This window comes from Rhinopithecus bieti, unplaced genomic scaffold, assembly GCF_001698545.2.
Source record: "Rhinopithecus bieti isolate Rb0 unplaced genomic scaffold, ASM169854v2 scaffold_25396, whole genome shotgun sequence".
NCBI classification, from domain to species: domain Eukaryota; kingdom Metazoa; phylum Chordata; class Mammalia; order Primates; family Cercopithecidae; genus Rhinopithecus; species Rhinopithecus bieti.
The window spans coordinates 1,917,197-1,944,992 of NW_016812016.1; the positions used below are offsets into that span (position 1 = coordinate 1,917,197).

The window sequence follows — 27,796 nt, forward strand, 5'->3', positions numbered from 1 at the left end:
CAAAGACAATAGCCTTCATAGAGCAAGTTCAAGAGAGAGTGAGAGGGAAGGAACTGAAGAACTGTAGGTATAGGGAAATTTTTGGAGGTAGTTTTCTCTAAAAGGCACAGAGAAATTGATGGTAGCTAGAAGGAGAGGCACGGCCGAAAGACGTGGTGGGGGTTGGGGATGGGAGGTGAATAGCAGATTCATATTAATATAGAGCAGGGAATGATCCAGTGGATAGGAGAAGTTGATGGCACAGGAGGGAGAGGGCCAGGTTCTTCTGGTGCAGGGTAACTAATGCACAGGAAGGCTTCTTCTCAGGACCATGCACAGTTCAGCTATGGTAAGTGGAGAAAAAACCATCAACTAAGGCGACATCTTGATGCTTAATGACATAAAGGCTCTGAAGAGTGAGAAAGTTTACTTTGTAGTTTGGATGTTCCTAGAACCTTTCTGAAGGAAGATTTGCTTTGAGGAGGTTGTATATCAGGCAATGAATTTAATTCATTTTATATTGCGCTTTTTATATGTTCCAAGTTCGCTTTGCTTACTACCTGCCAGGATTTCAACACAAAGTTTAAGGTCCATTTTTCTTGCAGTTTTTTAGACGAGAAATAAAATGTTGCCCGTTCTGACAATCTGAAGAACACCTAATATGAAGTTCTCTTTTCCCAAAGTAACCTTTTCTTTTTCTTTCCCTCTTAATTTCAGGAACAAACTCTAGCCCTCAGGAAAGAAGGGATTGGAGTTGTTTTGGATTCTGAACTGCCTCATTTAATTGGCATCGATGATGACCTTTTGAGTACTGGAATCATCTTATATCATTTAAAGGTAGAAACTGATTAAGTGGAACATTCTAATTTTGTTTCCAGTTTCTCCATTAGACGCTAACTGGGTTTATTATAATATTCTATGGTCATGAACACAACTAAATTAGATTAAAGAATATGCGACAAATCCTTGAGCCCTTTGGGGATTTTCAGCAGCTCATTGGGATTCTTTGGTATTTAAAGTTCCCTTGTTATCTAAAGTTAAATGATGAGCCATTGGTTTGCCTTCTATTCTGTGGGATTAGTAAGAGGAAGGTAAGGAACAAAAAGGCACACAGACTGAAGGAGAGAAGTTGCAAACAGCTGGGGGCATTTTGTTGTATGTACAGTTTCCTGGTCCCTGGTGGTAATTATGAAATTGTGCTTCTCACGTGCATTATTGGGCTTGGTTCCAAGCAGGCAGTTCATCTGGGGAGTACAGAATTCCGCATCATTATTAATGGGTGGCTCTGTGACCTTGACCTTAGTGCCCTCTCTCTGATCCATAACTTACAATGAGAAAGCTACTGCATTTGTGTTTTACAGACTTGCATAAACTATATCTTTAGACGCAAAGAATATCTTGGCCACTGGAGAACCTCCCCAGAAAGGATCAGGAACATCAGTGATATTCCTGTCATGAGCAAAGTGTTGACGCTGCCAAAGCAGGGCCTCACCATTGCTGTACATTAAACCTTTCCAGACAACTGGAGCTGTTTTACAGTGCCGTGGGGAGCTCTCGTTCCATTGAAGTTGTGGCCTGCCAGGATGTTGTTCATCCCATTGGTCACTATGTTGTTTGGGCTTAAATGAAACATGAAGAAACAAGCTATTCCTTCTCTTCTTACTAATACATTTTGCTTGGCTTTTCTTCCCAGGAAGGTCAGACCTATGTTGGTAGAGAAGATGCTTCCACGGAGCAAGATATTGGTGAGCATATTTGTCAGTGATCTCTTCCCAATGATTTTTTTAAGGTTGTGTTCAAGGAAGAACCTTTTTGAATGACTGACATTGAAGTAATTATAGAAAATTAAATTATTTTTCAAGTACAGTGTTGGTCAGTATGTATGTGTGTATGTATATGTGTGTGTGTGTGTATATATATATATATACACACACACACACATATATATATATATTTCTGTAATTTAGAATACAACTCAAATGAATAGTGCAGAACAACTAATTTGGTGAATACAATGGGCCAATAAACCCTTTCCCCCACCCTACGTTCCATACCTTGTCAGGTCTTTGAGGAACACAGTTACTTAAATCACTCTACATTGTCTTACAATGGAACAATGATTGATGGAAATATACCAACAGACACAGATAAAAGATATAGGTCTTTTGAAGAGGAGGGTTGTAGACACTTGGCTTCACAAAGATGACAACAAAGTAGGAGAAAACGCAGCATACACACATGTGGAAGCATGGCTTTTTGGGTTTCCTGAAAGTCTTCATAGGACTCACAGATAATCAGTGACTTAGCCTACACAGATGAGGTCCTTCCAGGCTTTAGGAGGATAACTTAGGCAATTGGTGGTGTTGGTGGTGGGTGTGTATATGTGTGTGGCAAGGTAGGGATTGACAGGGGAAGAATTATATTGTCTCAACTGCTTTTAGAATTGCTGGCAACGAACCTGCTTTCTCGCTAAGTATAAGCTATTAATCGAGCCAATCCTAGCATGTTCCTACATGTATTAGGTTGGTGCAACAGTAATGGCAAAAACCGCAGTTCCTTTTGCACCAACCTGATATTTACTATTTATTGTGAGACTGAGAGAGATAAAAACCATTTTCTAGAAGTCCCCAGATTCACCTATTTTTGAGTAGAATTAGGCATCAGGCCTCTTCTTCTAATTGTTAAATTACGTGTTTGATATTTGGCGTAACTATAAATGATGATAAGTGGTAAGAACACACGTTTTCTGTGATCACAGATCAGTAGTACAATTTTGTGGATCCAGTAGAAACTAGTTGGCTTGTACTCCCAAGACGCTAGCCAAGATCTGTGCCTAAAATCATGTAGGCTTATATGACAGATGTTCATATGTGTGTTTGACCGTTCTTCAAACAAGAATCCAGGAGAGTTATACATGAATAGATAAACTTCAGCAGCTGCATACCCTGCGAGGTCTCAGAATTGACACAGGCTCAGGCAACAGGCATCTCAGTATGGCTTCTGAAGACCTCTTGGGCTTTTCAAGATTCATGTCATGCCAAGTTCACCTTGGGTTTCTGCTCATGGAGTGCAGTACCTGTTAGTGCAGAGGTCTCAGTAAGTCCTTGACCCATGAAGCACTTTTGCTTCTATTTTCTGTGGCCACAGGGTGGCTGATGGAGGAAATTTTTTCAGTAGCAAACAGGGCAACTCCATGGTATTCAGTTAAAACAAGTTACTCAACTGTTTTCTCCCCAAAGATGAAATGCGTTAACATCCCAGAACTGATTTTCTTACACAGATAATGTCCAGACCCCTTGAAAAACATTCTAAGGATCTTCCAGTCCTATCAGTGAATGTCATGAGCTCCTGAAGTTCGGTTTTCTCACTAAACATAAATGTTCACTTCATGATACTTATGTGGAAAAGGAAGAGTATTCAAAAGGAAAATAAATAAATTGATAGATAAATTGCTGGGAATCATTGCAGTAGATACAAAAGGGGGAAAAATTCTTTCGACTTTGTTTTTCCACTTTAGTTCTTCATGGCCTTGACCTGGAGAGTGAGCATTGCATCTTTGAAAATATCGGGGGGACAGTGACTCTGATACCCTTGAGTGGGTCCCAGTGCTCTGTGAATGGTGTTCAGATCATGGAGGCCACACATCTAAATCAAGGTATCTCGTTTTAATTTTCAGAGATCTTTGTATATATTGTTGTGAGAAAACAAGTTAGCTAGGCATTGGGAGAACAATGTGCGTCTTAGAATTAATTGCTGATTAGGTATAAAAAGGGTGAGACTGCTTCAATAGGCTGTTCCTCTTCTGTTTGGCTGGAGGACTTTTTTATAATCCCCATTGTCTTGTTTAATTAAATGTGAACAATTGTCTGAAAAGTTGTTCTTATGGAAATAAGACATTAAAGGAATTTTTTAAGTTAAAAAGTACTCCTCAAATGCAAAACTTTAACACAATGGTTTCTTTTAATAATTTTATTTCTATTATTTATATTCATCTTAATAGTTATAATTGTAACATACATAGAGGATTTGGTATCATGTCTATTTTTTGTTTTGAAAATAACTTGAGTATCATAGAAAAGTTGCAAGAATAGTACCAAGAACTTTTTAATTTCAAAATTATTGGAAAGTAAAGAGTGTCCTGCCATCCTTAAATACTTCATTGTGTATTTCCTTTAAACACTGACATCTACATTAGGACACTAACACTGATACATTTCCACCATTGGATCCTCAGACCTCATTCAAGTCGTGCCATTTGTCCCAACAGCGTTCCTTGTGGGTCCCATATTTAGTCCTATTTCCTGTATGACATTTGGTTGTTACCTCTCTCTATTCTCTTTCAGTCCTGAACTTTTCCTTGACCTTTCCTAGACTTTGATGACTTGGGCAGTTTTGAAAACAGTAGGTCAGAGATGTTGTAGAATGTCCCTCTACGTATATGTAGGATTCATCTGTTGATATGTTTTGGCCCTGTGTCCCCACCCAGATCTCATGTTGAATTGTAATTCCCAATATTGGAGGAGGGACCTGGTGGGAGGTGATTGGATCATGGGGTGGATTTCCCCCGTGCTGTTCTCTTGATAGTGAGTGAGTTCTTGTGGGATCTGATGATTTAAAAGTGTGTGGCACTTCCCCCCGACCCCCTCTCCTGTTGCCATGAGAAGACATGCCTTGCTTCCCCTTTGCCTTCTGCCATGACTGCAAGTTTCCTGAGGCCTCCCAGTCATGCTTCCTGGTAAGCCTGTGGAACTGGAAGTCAATTAAACCTCTTTTCTCCATAAATTACACAGTCTCAAGTAGTTCTTTATAGAAGTGTGAGAATGGACTGTGTCCCCTTATGATTAGACTAATATGCATCTTTGGCAGGACTATCAGAGAAATGATGCTGTTTTTCTCATATCTCATTGTACGGTTTCCATTTGTCCCATGACTGATGATGTTCACTTTGATCACTCAACTAAGGTGCAGCTGCCAGGCCTCCCCAGTGGGGAGTTACTCTTTTCTTCTTTGTTATTAGTAAGTATGTGGGAAAGTACTTTGAGATTGAAGGTACTTTGATATTGTAAATTTTCCATTCCATTATGGAATATTACCACTTTCACCCACTGGTTTTAGAATACATTCTTTTTGTTTTTGGCTGAATTAATTATTATTCTGATGGTTGTTGCCAAACGGTGATTTTAAAAAAAATTCGTCATTCTTTCTACACTTATTAGTTGGATTTTCATTGTAAGAATTTTCTCTTCTTGCCATTTATTTATTCAAAGGGTCACACAGCTTGCAATTTTATTCACTAGGTTTTGGTCTGTTTTTTGTCATTGTTTATTTCAGTATCAAGTTGTCCTAGATTTGGCCACTGTGAGTTTCTCAAGCCGGCTCTCGTGTCCTTCACTCGTCCTCATTGTTCTGTACCCTTCACTACTTTCTGACACAAGATATTCCAGACTCATCTCGTACTTTCCTCAAGCTAACCAATTCCCCAAGGAGCCCTGGTTCCTTTTAGTACAGAATGGTATTTAGCAACCAGGTGTGTTCATTGCTACTGGAGTGTCACTGCTTCCATATCCTTTCTGTGAACCGAGCTAGGAAAATGTGTGTGTGTTTGTGTTTGTGTACAACTTTTACAACTGTACTTCTACATCTATTTATATTGATAGTTTGAAATATCTGTATTTCCGTATCTGTATTGCTAACGAGGAGTTTATACCAATACACCAATACTTCTAATCCCAACCCAATACCATAGGGTTAATTGTAGTTTTCTCACTTATTCCTAGCTCCTTTTTCTGACAGTGATGAACCTGGCTTCCATTATGTAAACCATATACTGTTATTCTGCCCTCCTCCTCACACTGGGACCCTCCTTGCTCAGACCACGAGCATGGCTATGCTTGGCTGTCACGGCCCTCGCCCTTCCATAGTGCAGAAGCTTTTCTCAGCCCATGCCATTTGCCTCCACTCTCATGCTGATGCCTACTTTGCTCTTGCCTGCCTAATAGTTTTTGGGATGAACTACGTAAGAATGAGGGAAAGAAAGACATTGGCATATTTAGGCCCCTTTTTGTATGTCGTATGTTATACATAGTCTTTATAATTACAGTTTTTTTTTTTTTTTTTTGAGACGGAGTCTCGCTCTGTCGCCCAGGCTGGAGTGCAGTGGCCGGATCTCAGCTCACTGCAAGCTCCGTCTCCCAGGTTCACGCCATTCTCCTGCCTTAGCCTCCAGAGTGGCTGGGACTACAGGCGCCCGCCACCTCGCCCGGCTAGTTTTTTGTATTTTTTAGTAGAGACGGGGTTTCACCGTGTTCACCAGGATAATCTCGATCTCCTGACCTCGTGATCCGCCCGTCTCAGCCTCCCAAAGTGCTGGGATTACAGGCTTGAGCCACCGCGCCCAGCCTATAATTACAGTTTTTAATGGTTGCGCACTATATAATTGAGTCTGTTATGACACAGGAATTGGAGAGATGGGGACTGGAAAGCATGTAGTTTATTTTGGGTTAGCCAAGTTTGTAAGCAGAAGTCAGTTGCAGGGAGGTACCTCAGAAATGAAGGAGACATAGCGTGGACCAAGGACATTATGCTTTTGGAGGAGGTGCATAATGTCCGTCAAAGATGCTCTAACAGCAGCTGATGGAGCGCCAACCTGGGTACACATCCACATCCATCCACCCACCCATTCATCTCTCCATCTGTTTTTTCAACTTTATAAAGGTAAGTTGAGCAGGGGAAATATGTGAGTACTCTGGAGCTGGCCAGGAAGATCAGAGGTCAGCAGTTGTAGATGACCAGCCCAAAGCAGTGAGCACTCAGTGATCCCTCAGTGATTATTACCAATGCAGCATTTCCTGCTTTTTTACAGTGGGACAAGGGCTCTGGCAATGTGGAATGGAGTGGCAGGTTATTTCCAGGCAGCAGGATTAGTTGTGGTGGAAGGCTATATCTGCCTTCAGCCCAGAAAGTGACCATAATTGTCTGGCAGATGAGAGGTCACCATGTAGGGCTCTTCAGAGGCAGTCCATGCTTGAGAACTCACAGGCTGTAGTGCTGACAGCAGGAGTAATGGGAAGATACACAGTTAAAACACGATTTACTGACAACCCCTTCAGTGAATCCTGTACGTGGAGTCTAGACTATAGTCATATCACCTGTCTGTTCTCTGTGGGAACCTCAGACAGAGGTCCTGCTGCTGTTCCTTCAGGCAGCAGAGTCTGGTACAGACTGGTACAGGGTTATGATGACAGACTGTCTCCTTTTCCCAGGGAGAGAGGAATGTACACAGTAGAGCTCCATGTACTGGCTGCATCTCCTTCAGTTAGGTCAGAAGGAGGTAACCTTGTTATAATCACTTTGTTTATTGCTACAGGATTTTTACAAGAGGCTTGTACTGGTTTTCAAAATTATTAATACATGAGTAGAACAAGGTCACTATTGCCTCTCAGAATCGTGGGAAGTAAAACGTGTGTTTTCCTCTGATTGAGTGTACACTCCATAAAACATTATAACTCCTTGTAACCGCTTTCTCATATTTGATTTTAGTTATTTTGTCACTCTTGTAGTGTTTTCTATTTAAATGTAATTTTGTTACTTTTAAAATCAACTTTTCATGTGCTTTAATCTGTTGTTGTTTGTGTTTTCTTTGGTAATTTTAAACTCTGCAGCAAAACTAGTCAACGTTTGTTTTTATTTTCCCTGTGATTTAATTATTTTATTTTTCAGGATTTTTTTTGAAATATTTGTTTAATACACCTGGGGTTCATTGGTTTATAAAGCGTAGCTCCAACTTTTTTCTTCCCCATATTGGTATGCCATTTATTATAACCTTTCCCTGCTTATAGCCATCTCCCTTTTGAAGAAACTCACTTTACCTAAAATGAAAACACATACAGCATTATGTCTATTTCTTGGCCCTCCTGTTCCAGTACTCTGTGTTTTCATTTTTGAACTGGTATCACACAGTTTTGATGTTTATTGTTGTATAATATATTTTAATCTCTATTTTCATTGGAGTGTCTTTTTACTATGTGTGCTTATTAACTTTTTAAAGAAATTGTGGGATAGTTTTGTTGTGCTAAAATATAATTTGAGGAGTTAGATTCTAGTTTCATTTGATTTGTTTTCATTTGGAAAAATATATTTCCATCTTGGGACTTCTGCTTATGCAATATCCCTCTTGTGTTTGAATTGTCATCTATTAGTAAAACATTGAAAGTTTTTAATGTATACATTTGTTGAACTATGTTGATTTATGTATACAAATTCCAAACATATTATAGTTATATAGAACTGAGATTACTTTGGGGGAATTCTTTAGTATAAGTAGTTCTTAAATCACAAATAGCCCCCAAACATCCATACTGGCTGCTGGATCCACCTGGCTTTGTTGCCCCCCACTTTTGAACTATTTTGGAATAGTTCTCTGCCACAGCCACTCTTCTCTGGAGCTCCTGGAGCTCCCACCACCTACAACCCTGGCCACTTGATGCTGAGTAGATTATATTGACCAGCAATGTTCCTGCTGTGTTATGGATAAAATAGTCTCTTGTGGATTTGCTGAGAAGCTAGCATGTAATGCTATTCTGTGAGAAAATCAGTACTGAATTCCAGACACCAAAAAGAAAAAGGAACTTTTAGAGCACACACACGGACACTGTCTAGAACTTAAAATTTAATTTTGGGGTTATCCTTCTACCTTCCCCACTGCCTTCAATAAAGCTTATTTGCTTATTTATTTAGTTAGAAGACATTGTTTATATAGCTATGATTACCTCTCTAATTGTCTTGTGAATTGAGGCATGGTAAATAAATAATGTATTTCCCACGTAGTATTTTATTAAGTGGTTTTGATCTTAAACTTTTACCTAAACTGAGAGTTCATTTAAATAATATGCCTATTCTGGTTAATGATTCAGGTTAGGAACTAAATTTTTTATCTTCATTTGAAAATATGACTTTTTCTCAGAAAGTACTGGTACTAATTGGCATTGAAGGTTAATTGTCAGAATTGTCTTTCCCTGCGGGATGCTCTTAATTGTTTTATTAGCAGGGTGCCATGATCTTCAGATCTGATGGGCTTGAGTTCCTCTGGCATTCTGCTGTGCTACTGAACAGCTTTCTCAGTATCACTGTTAATGAAATTAACATAAAAATACTATGTTTGAAGGTGTTAAAACGCTGTGCAGTGAATGTAAATGTCATTAGCACGTCTTAGGGCAATAAAATACGAGATGACTTTGTTTCAAGGCATTGTACAAAAGCAGCAAGATGGTAACTTTTCTTTTAATTACACATACTTTAAGACTGAAAGATCTCATTAAAGAAAAAAAGTCTATAGTCCTTCAGAAATTAAGGATTAGAATTCTTTACTTAACCTTTCGTGATGTTTGTGGATTATTAAAATGAGGACTGGAACATGTTTTTAAAACACAAAATGATGTGATATAGCGTTTCTGGTTATGAAAATATGTAGTAAAAATAAAAGACATGAATGAGATAGATACATTCTTATATCAGAATAGTGCTTACCCACTGGAGAAGAAGGAGAGGGTTATATCAGGTGGAGCTACAAAAGGATTTTCAACTATATCTGTAAGAAAACAAAAAGCTAAAGGAAAAAAAGCATATGAATTTCGTTAAAACATCATAAATGGGGAACAGCATGAAATATAAAATAAAACAGTTTTTAGGTAAATTTTTTAGCACATTTCTGCATAGTCCTGCCTTCACTTAGTTAATTTCTACAAAGTCAGATGTGAATTAACAGATAGCAGCCAAGTCTCTTGGAAATGGGTCTTAGGTAGCTATATACTTACCATATTGGATCAGCCCTTCATCCACTAGCCCTCACCAATGACCCCTGTCCAAAAATAATTACAGCAGACCATTCATTATCATTCGTGCTCAAATTCATGCATTATTTCTCTGAAACTTAAATAATTATAACTTAATGTGTGCGCTATTTCATCTCGTAAGCTCTCTAAGCCAGGTTAGGTCACACCTGCAGCCCTCAGATCATTAAGTTCAGGTAATCCTGGTTTCCCACGTTTGCTGTCCTCATCCCAGTTTCTGGTTAATTGGAGTGGTTGTTGGTCTAGGACCTTTTCTGACCCATTGTTTCTTGGTCCTCAGAATGGACCTCACTGGTGTTTGGCCCACTGATCAGATCAAAAAATAAAAAATAAAATAAAATAAAAACCTTTTGAGGCAGACCCAAGCAGCATTTTCCTTTTATAGAAGTAAACGATGTCAAGAAGAGAGACTGCAGCTGCATGGTAACTCAAGTCACAAGGATTCCTAGCCATATTAACTCCACAGTTGACTGGATTCCTGGTTCACCGTACACTACCAGCAGCTTCCTACCTTTCCACTACCCCTTTCCAGTTTATTGCTGGTATTTGGTATTCAGATGTCTCTTTTTTTTAGTAAATTTCTGTTCATTTGGAAATGTGTTATTTAGGCTGTCCCATTAAAAAACACTGGTAGTAATTATCACTTCCTTATCTAAATTACTTACCATACATGTGAATGCCAACTAATAGGAGATTTATCTAAATTTAGCAGATTGTCACCATTAAGGGCAAACTCTTTCTGTATCAGTTAACTGCCTCACTTATGTCAGATTGCATAAACTGTTTCCCCACCTTAAATTATAGGAAATGTTTTCATCTGTTAGTGTCTTCACTCAAATGAAAAGCCTTTGCTATTATTGTGAGCATTAATTGTGATGACATATATAATGTGTATTGCCTAAAGTTTTTCTCCTCTTTTTTCAGTTCTTCCAGAAATAGTGATGGGATATGTAACATTATATCTAACATGCTCTTCAATTAGTGTGTTCGCCAAAGCTTAGTTCTCCTCATTCCATACTGTGATTCCATAGGATTCCAAAGAAAGAGGAGCCAGTTCTTCAAGAAAGTGTGAATTTTACCAAGAAGAAAATGTGAATTTGATCGTGATACTAGTCCACAGAACTTGAGCTCTTCTTGGTAGTGGCTTAGACCCTAGATTTTTTTTCTTTTTTCTGTTTTATATAGTTAATATGAAATGATACAACAGTCAGATGCATTGCAATTGAAACAGTATTTCAGCTTTTGCCCTATAATTGCTAGGAACTCTTCTCTCTTATTTTAATTATTATTTTTTTCTTTTGACTGTAATATGTTATTTTAAAGCTGATAGTTGTTAAATGCAATTAATTTTTCCATTCACATAAGTGGACTCCTTTGGTCTTGTTTGTCAGATCCATTGACTGTTCATCTCTTCTTTTAGAAGTGCTACAGAATTGGCATCTAGGAAATTTATACTTGGGCACATTTGAGTGTGTTATGCTTGAGTGCCAAAATATATTTTCATCTATTCAGGTACTCAGAGGGAACAGATGATTGTCTGCAGAGTGGTACTGAGGAGACTTTGATAAAATTTTCATCTGCTGGAGGGCTGCTGTGAGTTGTTCACTGACAAATTAAAGAAGAATTTTGGTGGAACTAGAAAGAGAAATAGATTTCCCAGTGGTTTAGCCAAGGTATCCAGTTAACAGAGGAGACCTTTTATCTGTCAGCAGGTATCAGTGTCTGTTCCTCCACTGACTCACCTGCACTTGACCCTAAGTGTTCATCATATGTCTTCCTCAGAGACGTGCAAATATGACATCTGTCACTTGTATGTGGGCTGATTCAACAGCTGTTTTTTAATGACAAAGACCTAACTCTTCTTAAAAGACTATACCTAAAGCTAGTGGTCCTCAAAGTATGTCATCAACATCAGCATTACCTGAGAACTTGTTAGAAATGCACATTCCCAGGACCCATCCTAGACCTACTGAACCAGAAAATCTGGGGATGAGGCCCTGCAATCGGGTTTTTTATGTCTGTGATTCTGATGCATGTGTCAACTGAAGAATGACAAGGTTTGTAAATTTGGAAAGGAGAGCTTTATTTTTTATAAGGCCTGCAGGGTGGCCATTCTGACAGGCTGGGAAGTGTAGCCTCCAGCCAGAAGCCAGAAGCAGACACATTGAGGGAGGGGAAGAGGGAACAGGAATTTATGCTGAACTGAGTGGCTGAATGTGCATATTTAATAAGCTATAGGAGGAGTCATGAATATGTATGAGAGGAGAAACATGAGCATGCACAATTGAGCTTATGCCTATTCATGGGTTGCATTAACAAAAACTGGCAGGGTTAACATGATGCAAGGGTAGAGTTTTTGGCCCTCTGATGTCAAAAGGTGAAGCAGAGGACATGGAAACATTCACTGTGCACCCGGTAGATTGGCCAGAACCACTCCACGGTCGATGGTTCCTTATCAGGAGGCAATGCTGGTCCTTTGTGTGGAAACCGCAGAAGGTAGGGGCAGTCACAGTTGGTTGAAATCAGAAGTGAAGCAAGTCTTTCCAATGGGCTGATATCTGTTGAACCCTGAGGAATGAAAACCGTGACAGTTAGCAAAGGAGGGAGTATAAGAAAGCATGTCCTACCTCCCATCCTGTCATGTCCAGGAACTTGATTTCCAAGGTTCCTCTGGGGTCCCCATGGCCAAGAGGGGGTCTGCTCAGTCAGTTTGATGGCTTGGAATTTGATTTCTCATGTGTGTGAATATGAGAGCAAGTGGCCAGAGCTAGTTATACTGGAGTTAGTTTCTTGGTGCACCAGACTTCTGCACATGAGACATATGTTTGTCAATCTGTTTAACCCTTTTTTCTCTTTTTTTCACTCATCACATCTATTTTTCTTGATCTCTCTTCTCCTTTTAAAACTTCATTTTCAGCTTTACATTCAATACATTGGCTTTACAATATGCCTTGGCATGGATTTCTTGGGGTTAACCTGTTTGGGTTTTGCCAAGCTTCTCAAATTCATAGGCTTTTGTCTTCCTCTGGATTTGGGAAGTTTTCTGCCATTGTTTGCTAATTTTTGAGTTTTTTTCCTGCACTATACTCTTTCCTCTCTCCTTCTGGGACTATAATTACGTGAAAGTTAGATATTTTAGTATTGTCTCACAGTTCCTTGAGGCTCTGTTTACCTGTTTTTATTTTTTGATAAATTCTTTTTTCTTTGCTTTTCAGATTGGATCATTTCAGTTGACCTGTGTTCAAATTCACTGACTTTTTCTGTCATCTCCATTCTGCCTTTGAGCCCACCAATGAGTTTTTTATTTTGAATGTTGTGTTTTTCAGTTGTAATGTTGGATTCTTCTTTATATCTTTTCTTTGTTGAAATTTTTTTTTCCACTTATTTCGGGAGTATTGAAACATTTATTGGAGCTTTTTGTTATCTCAGTATAAACATTTGTTGATTGTTTTTTGCAATGCACATTGGGATTTTTTCCTGGTTCTTTCTGTGCTGAAGAGTAATATTAGATTGTGTCATAGATGTTTTGGATATTATGACATCCCGGGTCTTGTTTAAATCTTATGGGAAATGTTTATACTCTTTGTTTCAGCAGACAGTTTACCTAGTTGGATGCAGTCCGTAAGTTGCAGTCAGCCTGTGTAGATCGTGTCTGCCATTCCACTGCTGCTTCAGTGTTCAGATCCTTCGCAGTGCTCCTCCATTAGCAGTGGGTGTGCTACCCATTGGCCAGGCTCGGGCCTGTGCAGTGGTCTGTCGCTTTGTTCAGTTCTCAAAGTCTTAGCCTGCTATTGAGGATCAGATCCACGTGTACACACGTAGGGGTGAGCCCAGGAGTTAATAAACAACTCTGTGAGGTTGCTTTCTTGCACATTTCCCTCTTCACCATCTCTCTTGCACTTACTGCTTCCCTTGGGTCTTCCCTTCCCTGGAAATCTTGAGCTTTATTTATTCTACTTCCCTTTATTTATGTACTTCCTGTGCCTGTCTGCATGTCCACAACCAAGAAGTGAGAGTACAGGGAAAGAAAAAAGCAACAGGGATCTGCCCCACCCTCTTGGGGGACTACAACTCCTCTGATGGGAAAGAAAGATTCCCCTTCCTTATGGGTCCACTGTTGCTGCTAAGGGACTCTCTGCACCTCCTCCAACCTGAACTAGGGGGCTTCTCCTGGAGTTCTCTCGTTTGCACTGATGTCCACTTTTGGCTTTCTTCCTACACCAAGCTGGGAAGCACTGCAGGCAAAAAATGGTAAATTCACTGTTAGTTCAGTGGTGCTTCCAGTCTCGGTTTTCCTCAATCCACCTGCTACTGTTTTTTTTTTTTTTAAGTTCCGGGGTACCTATGCAAGATGTGCAGGTTTGTTACATATGTAAACGTGTGCCGTGGTGGTTTGCTGCACGTATCAACCCATCTCCTAGGTATTAATGGCATGCATTAGCTATTTTTCCTGATGGTCTCCCCACCCCACCCTCACCCAACAGGCCCCAGTGTGTGGTGTTCCCCTCGCTGTGTCCATGTGTTCTCATTGTTCAGCTCCCACTTATAAGTGAGAACTGTGGTGTTTGGTTTTCTGTTCCTGTGTTAGTTTGCTGGGAATAATGGCTGGGAGAACTGGGTAGCCATGTGCAGAAAATTGGAACTGGACCCCTTCCTTACACCTTATACAAAAATTAACTCAAGATGGATTAAAGACTTAAGTGTAAAATCCAAACTATAAAACCCTTAGAAGAAAATGTAGACAATACCATTCAGGACATAGGCATGGGCAAAGATTTTGTGAAGAAATTGCCAAAAGCAATTGCAACAAAAGCAAAAATTGACAAGTGGGATCTAATTAAACTAAAGAGCTTCTGCACAGCAAAACAAAATATAATCAGAACAAAACCTACAGAATGGGAGAAAATTTTTGTAATCTATTCATCTGACAAAGGTCCGATGTCCAGAATCTACAAGGAACTTAAGCAAATTTACAAGAAAAAAAAAACACATTAAAAAGTGAGCAAAGGACATGAATAGACACTTCTTTTTTTTTTTTTTGTAACTTATCATTTTATTTCTTTTTATTTATTTATTTATTTATTTATTTATTTATTTTTTATTTATTTTTTTTTATTATACTTTAAGTTCTAGGGTACATGTGCAGAACGTGCAGGTTTGTTACATATGTATACTTATGCCATGTTGGTGTGCTGCACCCATCAACTCGTCAGCACCCATCAATTCATCATTTATATCATGTATAACTCCCCAATGCAATCCCTCCCTCCTCCCCCCTCCCCATGATAGGCCCCAGTGTGTGATGTTCCCCTTCCCGAGTCCAAGTGATCTCATTGTTCAGTTCCCACCTATGAGTGAGAACATGCGGTGTTTGGTTTTCTGTTCTTGTGATAGTTTGCTAAGAATGATGGTTTCCAGCTGCATCCATGTCCCTACAAAGGACGCAAACTCATCCTTTTTTATGGCTGCATAGTATTCCATGGTGTATATGTGCCACATTTTCTTAATCCAGTCTGTCACAGATGGACATTTGGGTTCATTCCAAGTCTTTGCTATTGTGAATAGTGCCGCAATAAGAAGACATACATGTAGTCAAGAAACATACGAAGAAAAGCTTAACATCACTGATTATTAGAGAAGTGCATCAGCTACTCTTTACTTTCCAAGGCCCTGAAATAACTATTGCATGCATTCTCTTCAGGCTATAGCTGAAGAGATTTATTTATTGGGAGAAATACATTTATTGGGAGAAACAGGGTGGAGCATGCTTGTTTCAGCTTAGGCAGAACCAAAACTCCTCCCAGAGGTTGGTTTAGACTGCTGAAAAGGGGGATGTACCCAAAGTTGAATTCTGAAGTGAAGGTATTTGTTTTAATGGCATATAATGAAAAAGTGACTTAGATGCTCTTCAGCCAAAGTGTGTAGTGAAGAAATGTCCAAGACTGGAACGGGGATGGAGGGAGGAGTAGGAGCAGTGAGACCAAGGCTACTGGGTCATGGGCAGGTCTGTAGGGCTCTTAGGTCCTAGATCAGTTGCATGAATGGGAGTCCATGCTGGCCCCTCAGTAGATGGGAACGGGGGCTGAGAGGTGAAGATGATGCAGCTTTTGTTTAGTTTGAAGGGAGGCTGATAGACGAGCTGTAAGGAAAAGGGGTTGAAGGTAAAAGACTTTGGGAGCTGAGAGAAGGGAGGCATTGTGCAAGAACTATTTTGGAAGGAACAATAGGATATTGACACTTTGGAGTGTGTAGGAGCCTAGAAATAAATAATTGAGATGATTACTAATAGTGAATAAGAAGTTGGTAGCAAAGAATGTGGACTACTGGGCATGAATAGAAAGAAAGTTACTAATAGCTTGGCCAATAGTATAATGCTTTCCCTTCAGTACTTTGGAATTTATCATGTGACTATACACTGTCTTGAATTGCCCTCTAATCATTTCCTATGCTTTCTACATTTTCCTTCAGAAGGACAGACCTATTCCTTATGCAGATGTTCCTTGAATTACAATGAGACTGTGTCCTGATACGTCCATTGTAAATTGAAAATATCCTAAGTTAAAGATGCATTTAATACACCTAACCTATTGAGCATCACAGCTTAGTGTAGCCTACCTTAAATGTGCTCAGAACACTGGGCAAAATCATCTAACACAAAGCCTAGTTTATAATCAAGTGTTGAATATTTCACGTAATTTGTTGAATACTGTACTGAATGTGTATCACTTTTACACCATCTTAAAGTTGAAGAATCGTAAGTAGAACCATCTTAGTTGGGGACTGTCTGTGCTCGTTTTGTTTCTCCCATGAAGTGTTAAGAAAAATATCAGCTCCCACTTACCACCCCCTCTCCCTGCTCCCACACACACACCTACAAATTTCTTTGGGAATGGGACTGGAGCGTCTCGAAATTTTACAAAGCTTCAAACTCAGCTTGTGCACACAGTTGGGCAAATCATTCTTGATGGATAATTTGGCTGGAAACTTCAGTAGCAAAGATTGAAAATCAGTTTTCTTTCTTCTCCAGAGTCCCAGAATCTAAGTTTCCAATTTTCACTTTACTAAGAGTAAACAGAGGTCGAAGTGATTTATCTAAAGCAGGAAATTGTAAATCCATGTTTGAATTGTAAACATTGGAAAGGAGGCGACAAGGTCAGTGTAGCTCTTTGGAAAGGTGTCACGTTATTTTTATTCTTCAGAACTACTAACTGATGATCTGATGGCATGCTCTGATACTGATGCCTGCTGCCTTTGTTGCAGAGTGCCTGGCATTCATTCACAAGCCAGCCGTTAACACCAAGCCATATGTCCTGCTTGAATTTGTTTAGTATTTATATGAAATTTTCTTACCCACCACAGACACCATGTTAGATCTTCATCTTTTCCTATCTAACTTCCCAAAACCATTTTTGATATAGAGAAAAATTACCATAATTCTCGTGTTTGAAATAATAAAATCTGTGTCACCAAGGCCCTAGAACATATTATTTATTAATCTGTTCTTAAGTATTGGTATGTGTTAGTGGAAATTAGATGTTCTCTTATCAGTTTCCCCAAATGGTACCATCACCATAACTTATTTTAATATAGATAAATATTTTTAAGATATTTTAAATCAGAAGGAAAATGTCACACACAAGCAAGTTTCTTTTTGCTTGAATCAGGCAATGAAATAAGAACTTTACCTGCCCTACCTCACTTCAGCCTCTCACTGAATACCATCTCAGAAAATTACATGTTCCTGACAGAGTTTGTTTTCTCCACCTGTCACATATAAAATGATAACCTTTCTTTCCCTGAGCTTGCTTTCATAGTGCATTGCATCCTCTGTGTGTGTGTGTGTGTGTGTGTGTGTGTGTTGGTTGGTGGAGGAAGGGGTATATTTTGGTTGATGGGGGGCAGGGGTGTTTCTAAAATAAAATGTAGAACTAGGAGTCCTGAAACAGAATTAAAAAGGGCCTCTCATTTTTATTGACACCACAGCCTCTAAAGTGTGAACCACACACTTTTGGGAACACGGTTGTCTCATATGTTTGTAGTATTTGTAACCCAAAATGAAATAATTGGTACATCATTACCTCAAAAATATTCATATGAAAACACTAGGAGAAAAAATGAGTTGTTTTATTTGTGCAGTAGCAGAATTGGAAAATTTCATAAAACTTGAAGAGGGTAATTATTGGTGATATTAATGATTATTGTCCCTGCGTTCCTTAGGAATCACTGGAAACGTTTACAGATTTACTTCTTTCAGCTTACTCGAAATCTTAAAATAGAGAGTCTCATGTGAAACCAGCAATGTCTTTGTCTACTGTTTCACAATGTCATGTCCCCTCCATCCCCTCTGAAGACTGCCTGGAATTTGTCTGTCTTTGGGTACTTAGCAAGCTCTGAATTAATCTCAAAGAAGTCATTATTTCAAGGAGGTTTAGAAATGCTTGCAAAATCACAAAGTAAGTGCATCACATAAAGTCCATCTGCTGCTGTTAATCACACTGACCTCAGAACAAATGGTTCATAGCTGAAAGGAATTTAAGATCTGGAAGGAATCTTAGAAATTGTCCAGTTTGATGACTAGATGAGGAAACTGAATTCTGGAGAGATTAAGCGCTGACTTGTTCTTAGCCACACCAAGATTTCTGGGCAGCACACACTCTTCAGGTTTCATCAAGAAACTTTACATTATCAGCCATTCTCATTCATTAGTTCTTTCATTCATTTATTCCTCTTTATTCCCTTCAGTTTGCTTATTGCATTTTAAGTGTACATATGAGTTTTCTTTTAACAAAAAATAAAGTATCCTGCAGGATCTATCTGATATGGTTTGGCTGTGTCCCCACCCAAATTTTATCTGGAATTGTAGTTCCCATAATCCCCACATGTCATGGGAGGGACCTGGTGGGAGATAATTGAATCCTGGGGGTGGTTACCCCCATTCTACTGTTCTCATGATAGTGAGTGAGTTCTCACAGGATCTGATGGTATTGTAAGGGGCTTTCCCCATTTTTGCGCAGCACTTCTTGCTGCCATGTAAAGAGGACATGTTTGCTTCCCCTTCCACCATGATTGTTAGGTTTTCTGAGGTCTCTTCAGCTATGCTGGACTGTGAATCAGTTAAATCTCTTTACTTTATAAATTACCCAGTCTTGGGTATGTCTTTACTGGCAGCGTGAGAACGGACTAATACACTATCATCCCCTCTGGCTGCTACCAACTCTTTCTCTTCATTCATAGACTTCTTGAAAGAGTTGCCTGTGCTCAGTACATCTGCGTTTCTGTACCTCTTCTGCATTCCTCAGTCTCTTCTTTCTGGCCTCAGTCTACTACCAAATCAGCTCCCACTAAGGCCACTTGTGACCTCTATGCCACCACACCAAATGGTGTTTTCTAGTCTTCTCATCTTAGTTGACCTCTGAGAAGCGTTCTGCATTGTCGGCCCCTCTTTTCCTTGGCTTTGGAGGGTTTTTTCTCCCTCTCTCATGGTCTCTTCTCTGTTTCCTCTGTAAGTTTATTTTCTTCTACTTGGCCATTAGAAGTCAGCATTCCTTCAGGTGCCCAGTCTTAGGTCCTCTTGTCTTCTACCTCTGTATTCTGTCCTCAGGTTTCTTTCCTACTCCTGTAGTTTCATTTATTAGCAATGTGTCTCTTATACACACACACACACACACACACACACACACACGCACACTTTGAACATTCCTCATCAGAAATCTGAAGTGTCCAAACGTTTTTGAGGGTGAACATGACACCACAAGTGGAAAATTTCACACCTGACCTCATGTGATGGGGTCGCAGTCAAAACTTAGGTGCACCACACACACAGTTTGTTCAGTATTCACAAAGGAAAAGAGACTCCCCAGCCCCCTTCAGCTTCAGTGTATCTTTTCTGCACGTGTCCAGATTCCCCATATGAGTATGCCCACAAAGGACATAAAATGGCAGGTTTCAGGCCATACATGACAATAGCATGTTCCCCATGATACCCTGCGTAGAGCCAAGACCTGCATGCATTACTCACTGTGGCTTTTTTTTTCTCTTTCTTATTCTCTGCTCTGTGCTGTAAAGATAATGTTTCAACATGTCAGAAAGGTCTGCAGCTACCCCTGTAGACAACAGTGATAAGAAACAGTAACAATTTATGTTGATCTGTAGCACAGAAAGTAAAGCTGTTAGAGAAACAGGATGGTGATGTTAAGTGTGAAATGTCTTACAGAAGAGTATAGTGTTGAAGTGGCCATCATATATGACCTGAAGAAACAGAAGGCTAAGTTCTATGCTCAAAGTAATAAATACACATAAATGGAAAATAGAAAAACACAGCATAAAGCTAAAAGTGAAGATCTCAATTGTGTATTAAAAGAGTGGATCATGTCAGTGTCACAGTGAATACTTGCCACTTAATGGGAAGTTGATCATGAAAACAAGCAAAACTCTATCACAATGAACTAAAAATTGAAGAAAACTGTGAATATTCAGCAGGCTGTTTGCTGACATTTAGGAACAGACACAGCTTTAAATTTTAAAGATTTGTGGTGATAAAGTATCTGCTTACTATGAGGCAGCAGAGAAATTTATTGACGAGTATGTGAAGGTCATCGCTGATAAAAATCTGACACCAGAACCAAGTCTGTAATGCTGATGAAACATCACCGTTTTGGCATTATTGCCCTAGAAAGACACTGACTACAGACAATGAGGCAGCCCCTACAGGAATTAAAGGTGCCAAGGACAGAATAACTGTGCTGAGATGTGCTAATGCAACAGGCATGCGTAAATGTAAAATTGCTGTGATAAGCAGAAGTTTGCATCCTCCCTGTTTTCAATTCAGCAAGTGAACTTCCTACTTGTTCATTATGCTAACAAAAAGACGTGGATCACCAGGTGATTGCTTATCAGCAGCATATAAATTCAGAGTCAGGAATGATGGTGATGCTAAGCAACTGCAGATTGTCCACATGGGTGGCTGAGATAGTGGCACCTTTGCTTTCTGATTGTTCCCTGTACGCTAACTTTGTTTCATTCACAGAATTATTTAAGATGTTGTATAAAGTTACTTTCAGGACTCTCTATAAGTATATATGAAGCATAAATAAATTTCATGTTTAGACTTGGGTCCCATTTCCAAGATAACTCATTATATATATTCCAGTATTCTGAAATAAAAAAATAATAGTCAGAACTCCAAAACCCTTTTTGTCCCAAGCATTTTGGATAAAGAATAGTCAACCTGCATATGTATGTGTATGTATATGTCTATATATATGTGTGTGTGTGTGTGTGTATGTATATGTGTTTGTATGTGTGTATATATATATGTAGGTAAGTGAGTAGGAAGGTAGATTGATATCCCAGACTTTTATTCTAGACCTTCAAACCCATATTTTCATTTGCCAGATACGTCTCTAATTCATTATGTCCAAAAGCAAACTCATGATTTTTACCACCCCATCTTGGTTCTTTTCCAGTGTTCTCAGTCTGTGCAGAAGACTCCCCATCCAACTAGCGATGCATTCCAGAACCCAGAAGCCATCTTCCTCACCCCCTTCTCCTCTTTGTATCTAGCCCATCATCAAATCATGTTGATTTTATCTCCTACATATCTTCCAGTTTTGTTTTACTTCTCTGCTTTGGTACCCCTTTCCCCCAATCCTGAGTCATCATCACTTACCTGGACCACTGTAGTAACCACCTAGCTTGCCTAGCCACATTCTCTCTTGCCCTGTTTGGCCTTTCTTCAGTCACCATTGCAAGAATGATCTTTGGTGAAACTGAAATCTAATCATGTTATGCTGTTGTACAGAGCCCTTCAGTGTCTTCCTCTTACAACTAGATAAAACACAAGATCTTTTACATCCTGAACCATTTGAGTTGGTTCACTTTCTCCCTCCTTCTCAAGCCTTATGTTGGTGCAGTGCTCACCCTTGTTTCCTTTGCCAAGCCACATGGTTGTCTTCCAGTCACTCATTCTTGGTGGCCTCTTCCTCCTCATTATTATCATAAATCATCATCATGATCATTATTGCTTTTACACAAGACACTCTCCCCAACTTATTCTCAGAGCTTGTTTTAGACACCACCTCCCTTGAAGATATCCTTCTCTAGCTTCCCCTATAATAAACCCTTATCATTGTTGCTCTTTGAGCCCAGGACACAGTTCTCCTTCAGTTGCAGCTTTGCATTTATTTGTGGAATTATTTCATTATTTGATTATTTATCTCTCTCTCTGACATTTTTTAAAGCTCTGTAAAGGCAAAGCATACATCTGACTTGCTCAACTCTGTATCCCCCATGTTTATCATAGCGACTGGCATACAGTAAGTGTTCATTAAGTATTTGCTAAATGAATACATAGTGGTATCATGTAAAATGAAGCAAATTTTTAAATTCACCAGGTTTGTTGAGTACAGGTACTTAGAAGAAGAAAGGGAAGGAAACTAGCCTTAATGGACCCCTTTTTACATGCCAGACAGTTGACTCAAATATTATCTAGATGGAAGCAGTGAGTTGTCATGGATAGTTTTGCTTTCTTTTATAACTCCTTAAAGGGCTTTTTATGTGTATTTCATGCAAATAACATGGGTGGGAAGATTATTTTCAATGATTTAATACAATTTGAAATGTGTCTCTGCAATTCGATTCTATTTTTCCATTAACATATTTTAGCAATTTTCGACTTGCATGGCTAGGCATTTGATTAACAGAAAAAAAAAAAAAGGAGAATTGGAGATGTAATTAACACCTGGAATGTGATTGCTTTATTAATCTCTAATGTAACTTTAGCAGCATTAAATATACATATATCCTAGATGTGGCTGCTTAGCTTTTGGCTCTCTATGCGGCACACTGCTCCGAGTCCTAGTCGTAAAAGGCGTGGGAAACACCGTTTTTAATCATGGTAATGGTGCCTTGCCATAATTGGAAAAAATACAAATGCAATTTTACATCACAGGGATAAGCAAATTGTAGAGTGAATAATATCTGCTGCTACTCTGCTAGGGCTCCTAAAACTGTCTTTTCCTCCTTTTCATAGTAACTTCATTTCTGCTAAATAATGACAACCACTAAAACCAACCCATATCAGTTGCTCCCTGTGGTTGTGATTTAAACCTGTTAGGTTTTAACCATATTGAATTTGAAACTCCCTTGAGCTATCCAAAATAATACATCGAATAGGCAGGTGGATATGCTGGCCTGAGCTCCAGAATAGATACCTGCTATTATGATGTTTCCTGCAGGGCCCAGGTGAAGATATTACCCAAGCAAGAGGCTAGTGACTGTGGTCATCTAGAGGTCACCTGTGCAAAGGAGGCAACCCTCAGCGGCCCAGGGATTTTTGCCAAGTACAAACAAAGATCTACTGATAGCATATCTTAGGAATTTTGAAGGAATGCTAGAAAGGTACCCAGACTTTTATGTGAACTCTCCAGACTTTTAACTCTTGCCAACTAAAGATTTTGTTTTTGAAACATGACAGGGAAGACTAAAAACACATCTATCTCTATAGGCTGAAGTTTTTCCTCTGGCCACCAGTTTGTGACCTCTGGTCTAAACTCTCATCCTTGTTCTCCGGTCTTCACAGTCTATTTCATCTATCCAGTATCAATTCTGTTTCAAACATCCTGAACTTTGGATGGACATGACTCTCTCCTCTGTCCTGAACATAGCAGGCCATTCTCCTGTCCATAGCTTTGACTCTCCCTGCAGTTACCCCACATGGAACACTTCCTCTTGCCCTCTGGTTATCCAGTGAGACCCAGCTTAGGTCCTTGGTGCAGAAGCCTGTCCCCAGCTACTCTGGGCTACACTCGTCACTTAATCACACACTCAGCTAAGTGCGCTAGACACTTAAGCACTCACATGTCTTTCTTCATGGTTGACCGTCAGTACATGTGTTTTATCTTCACTGATGCCCTGAGGCATTGTAGACTCTCATACATGGATGGGGCCGTACACATAGCCCCTCATACATGGATGGGACTTCAGAAGAGACAGTGAACCTCTTCTGCAACATCGTTTCTCTTACATGCCTCTGGTGACAAGGAGCTCGCAGCCCTGCAGGCACCTGTGCCTGCTTTAGACAGCTGTGACCCTCGAATGGGTTTGTTTGCTTCATCAAGCTGAAATCTGCCTCTTCCCATGCTTTTGTTTTCCTTGGGTATTTCCCTTTAATTCTTTTGCCCCTTGTACAGTTGTTTTCTCAATAAGGAAGACTCTCATCAATCAAAAGGACCCTTTCTTGTGTGTCTGATGTGGAATTTTAATAGGGTTTTGACAAGAAGCAGTGTTTTTATTTGGAAATAGATCTTAAATTTACACAAGTTCTTTCCCGTCAAATTCTGAGGGAGATTTTAGTGATAGTTACCTATACTATGCCAATTCCATCATGTTTTCTTTTGAAAGCACTTTTCTTTTGAGATTTCTTTTATCAGCATCAATAAACATTCCTAAAGTTGTGACCATATGCTTTGCTTGATATTACCTCTCTATGGAGAACTGGTTTATTTTTTCTTCCCGACAATCAAACGTCTAATTGTATGTCTGTTAAGTTTTAAATCTCATAATATGTTGTAATGCTTAGATTCATCACTTCTGCTGGATATTATGGATATGAAGATATTATGTGTGTTGTGACACTCAGCTGTAAAAATAAAAGTATTTGCAGATTTGAAATTGTCTTAAGTAAGCAGACTTTTGAGACTAAAACTTTCCCTTATTATTTTATATTACACTGGAAATTACATTTCAACAGTAGAATTCCATTTTATTATATTGGCAACTGACCACACTGCTTACTGTAAATTCATTACTGTTTTTGTATGTTCTCAGGTGCTGTGATTCTCTTGGGAAGAACCAATATGTTTCGCTTTAACCATCCAAAGGAAGCTGCCAAGCTCAGGGAGAAGAGGAAGGTGAGGGACACGGCGTCTCTAGGAGGGAACCACTGATCGGATGTGGGGGTGAGTGGGTGGTGGTCACTCTGGTTCCAACTTTTTGACTTTCTGGGGTGCAGAACCACTGGAAAAGTAGTTCTGTGATCTGGATTGATTCTAGGGAGATTGTTTCCCAGCAGATGATTGGCTGATGAAGTAAGAGAGCAAGCAAGTAAATTCTAGAGCAGACAAGGAGAAACTGCCCCTCCTAGATCCTTCTTTTCAGCCTTCCACCCTTCCCACCAAGGAATTGGGCTTCATTTTGCCTTAGGTGGAGAGTGGCTTTCTCTAATCAGCATCTCTTAGGAATTAACCCAAAATTGGAATCACATTAATCCAAAATCAGCCACAGTAAACATTTTTCATTGAGGTGGGAAGCAAGAGCAGGGGTGGGTTTACGACAACTGGGAAAGACTTTGGTTTGGTTGGAAGGGGATGTCCAAAGGGCAGTTTAAGAGCTGACGGAGAAGAGAACTGAGGACCAGAGAAAGAAGCAAAGAAATCTGTTCAGAGACATCATGGCTGGTCCTTAGACTGAAGAAGATAATAAAGGCTATAGCTAACATTTCTACGAGCCAGAAATGATGTTAAACTTGTGCATGTATTCTATCACTTTATCTGTGCAGCAGCTGTTAATACCCCCATGCTGTCACCCCCCAGTCAAGGTGAGAAACAGACCAAGAGCAACTCTCCCTAACTTGCTCCGTAGCCAGCAAATGGGGAGCCTTGGCTGCAGTACTGACTTGAATACCAGAAGCGTTTGCCCTTGACCACTGGTTACCCAGCCTCTCATTTCTGTCTCCTTTATAAGGGATGCCCGGGTTCCAGTGCCCTAGATGGAAAATAACAAGAAAGCTGCAGACCTCACCCTTCTCCTGGGTGGCTTTTTCCAGCCAGTGGAGCCTCTTATCTGCTGCAGCCCAGGGTCTCCCTAGAGGGTCCTTTTTGGTACACAGTTTCAGAGGAACAGAGGGAAAAAACGTGTTTGCCAATAACTTCTCATGGAAGCAAAATAGGTCAAGCTCGCTCTTTTGGTCTCCCTTCACCTCTTCTGCCTTCATCTTTATTGCTCCCTAAGTGTGAGTGGATATCGCTGATTACAGGAGACTGCTGTCTGCCAGGTAATGGAGGATGACAAAGATATTGTAACCCCTTTCCTTGACTTTAACTGGCAGGGGAGACCAACTGGGTTGTGGAATTCCTGATGAATTTCCCCAGCCCTAGAAGGCCAAGGTCCTACTGTACTTAGCAGAAGGCTTGGGTTTGAAATGTATCAGGGTCTTATTGCCCTGATCTGCTTTCCTCAGATAGACCAGTTAATTGTGGTGTGTGTTAAGTAGGAGCATGTGTACCTCATTGTCTCTCACATGTTGGAAGCAATAAGTCCAGAGCAGTGACCTTTTCTTCTCTGCTAAGGTAACCACTCTGCCCTGTGTCTGCCCTTAGAGTGGCCTTCTGTCCTCCTTCAGCTTGTCCATGACCGACCTCTCGAAGTCCCGTGAGAACCTGTCTGCAGTCATGTTGTATAACCCCGGGTGAGTGAACAGCAGCATCTCCTTCCCTGTGATGATCACTTTTGCATTTATTGTGCCAACTCCATTATAGTCACAAGATAAAAATAAAACTTCTGCAACGGCACCTCCTTATCAAATCAGCCGCCGTCATTTTCCGAGTTCCTTTCCAGCCCTTACTATATATGTGCATAATTTTACTTAGTTATAATCACAACATAAACAGTTTGCGTTTTCTGATTTTTCGCTTAACAGCATAATAAGCATTAGTAAGGTTTGTTACAAGCTTCATTATCGTTTTCATAACTGTCTAATATTTTAGAGTTGGCACTTTGATTACTCAGTGCATGATCCCTTTGGCTTACGCACTTTTATCTTGTTTTATAAATTATTTGTAATAACAGAGGCTGCCTGTTTCTTAGGCCATCCAGTAGAGCAGGAAATTATCTTCACAACTTCAAACACTAGGTGACTGCTGAGAGCACAAATGAGAATGTTTTAAATGGACTTGGTGGCTGGGTGACCTTGGACAGTCAGCTTACCTCACGTCCTTAGTGACTTCATCAATAAAATGACAGTGATAATGAAAAGGCCTAAAAACAGGGAACTTTGAGGACCCTTTTTGGTTGCATGAGGTTCCATAGTTTTATCTTTCCTACCAGGATAATCTCATGTAAAATAATGGAGGTAAATCAAATGACTGAATAAGTGAGAAAAAAGTAACAAGAACAACATTGTCTAGAACTGTCATTTATTTAGTGGTTACTGTATGCCAGGCACTGTGCTAAGAACCTTGATCTTTTAATTGTCACAAACCTATTTCCATTTTACATACGGGGAAATGTTTATACATTTGCTCTCCGTCAGTTTCACAGTCAGAGCTGAGGCATGCATCCAGGTCTGTCTGATTCCATCACCCGTGCTTTGACTCTGCTACCTCCTGCCTTACTGCAATTAGGAGACTGGTTCCATTTTCCATTGCTCCCTCACCCTCAACCCTGAGATTTCTCACAAACATTGAGCCATGTGCTGAAAGTCATTCACTCCTTCAGCCCAAGCCAGTGTTCTGGTTTGTGGAAAGCAGACACCTGCAAGTAATTTCTTCAGTGTCATAGGAGGGATTTTGATCACATTTCTGGATTCCTTATTTTATGGGCCAGCAAGCTGAAGCCCAAATCCAACATCTGCCTGAACTTAAGAAAAAAGCCGGGTAGTACAGCCCTGTGGCTGTGGACTCCTGGGCGCCCCCCTCTTTCCAGGATTTCTGGAAGCGCCAGCAGTTGACTCCCTTGTGTCAGCCTTTGTCTTTCCCATTTGATCTTTCCATTTTGTTACATGGTCATTGAGGAAAGTTGTGCTCATTAAATAATTCTGTCCTGAAATCAGCCATGTCAGTCAGACCTCTGAAACGGGAGAACACTCTCAGAGCAGCTAAATGATAAGTACTTCGGAAGGCACGTTTTGTTATAGGTCTTCAACAGCAGTTTTTAGCAGTTGCCTTTTATTGTGACTGAGATGGAATTGCTCA

General features: G+C 39.9%; 1 protein-coding gene across 1 annotated transcript in view; it reads left to right on the forward strand.

The window, feature by feature from the left end:
• KIF16B (kinesin family member 16B) overlaps positions 1-27,796 on the forward strand; it is a 316,846-nt gene that overhangs the window by 148,521 nt on the left and 140,529 nt on the right. The window contains exons 13-17 of the mRNA XM_017895492.1: positions 697-816; positions 1,673-1,724; positions 3,497-3,634; positions 24,654-24,736; positions 26,204-26,292. Coding sequence (XP_017750981.1) covers positions 697-816; positions 1,673-1,724; positions 3,497-3,634; positions 24,654-24,736; positions 26,204-26,292 — 482 coding nt within the window. The remainder of the gene's footprint in view (positions 1-696; positions 817-1,672; positions 1,725-3,496; positions 3,635-24,653; positions 24,737-26,203; positions 26,293-27,796) is intronic.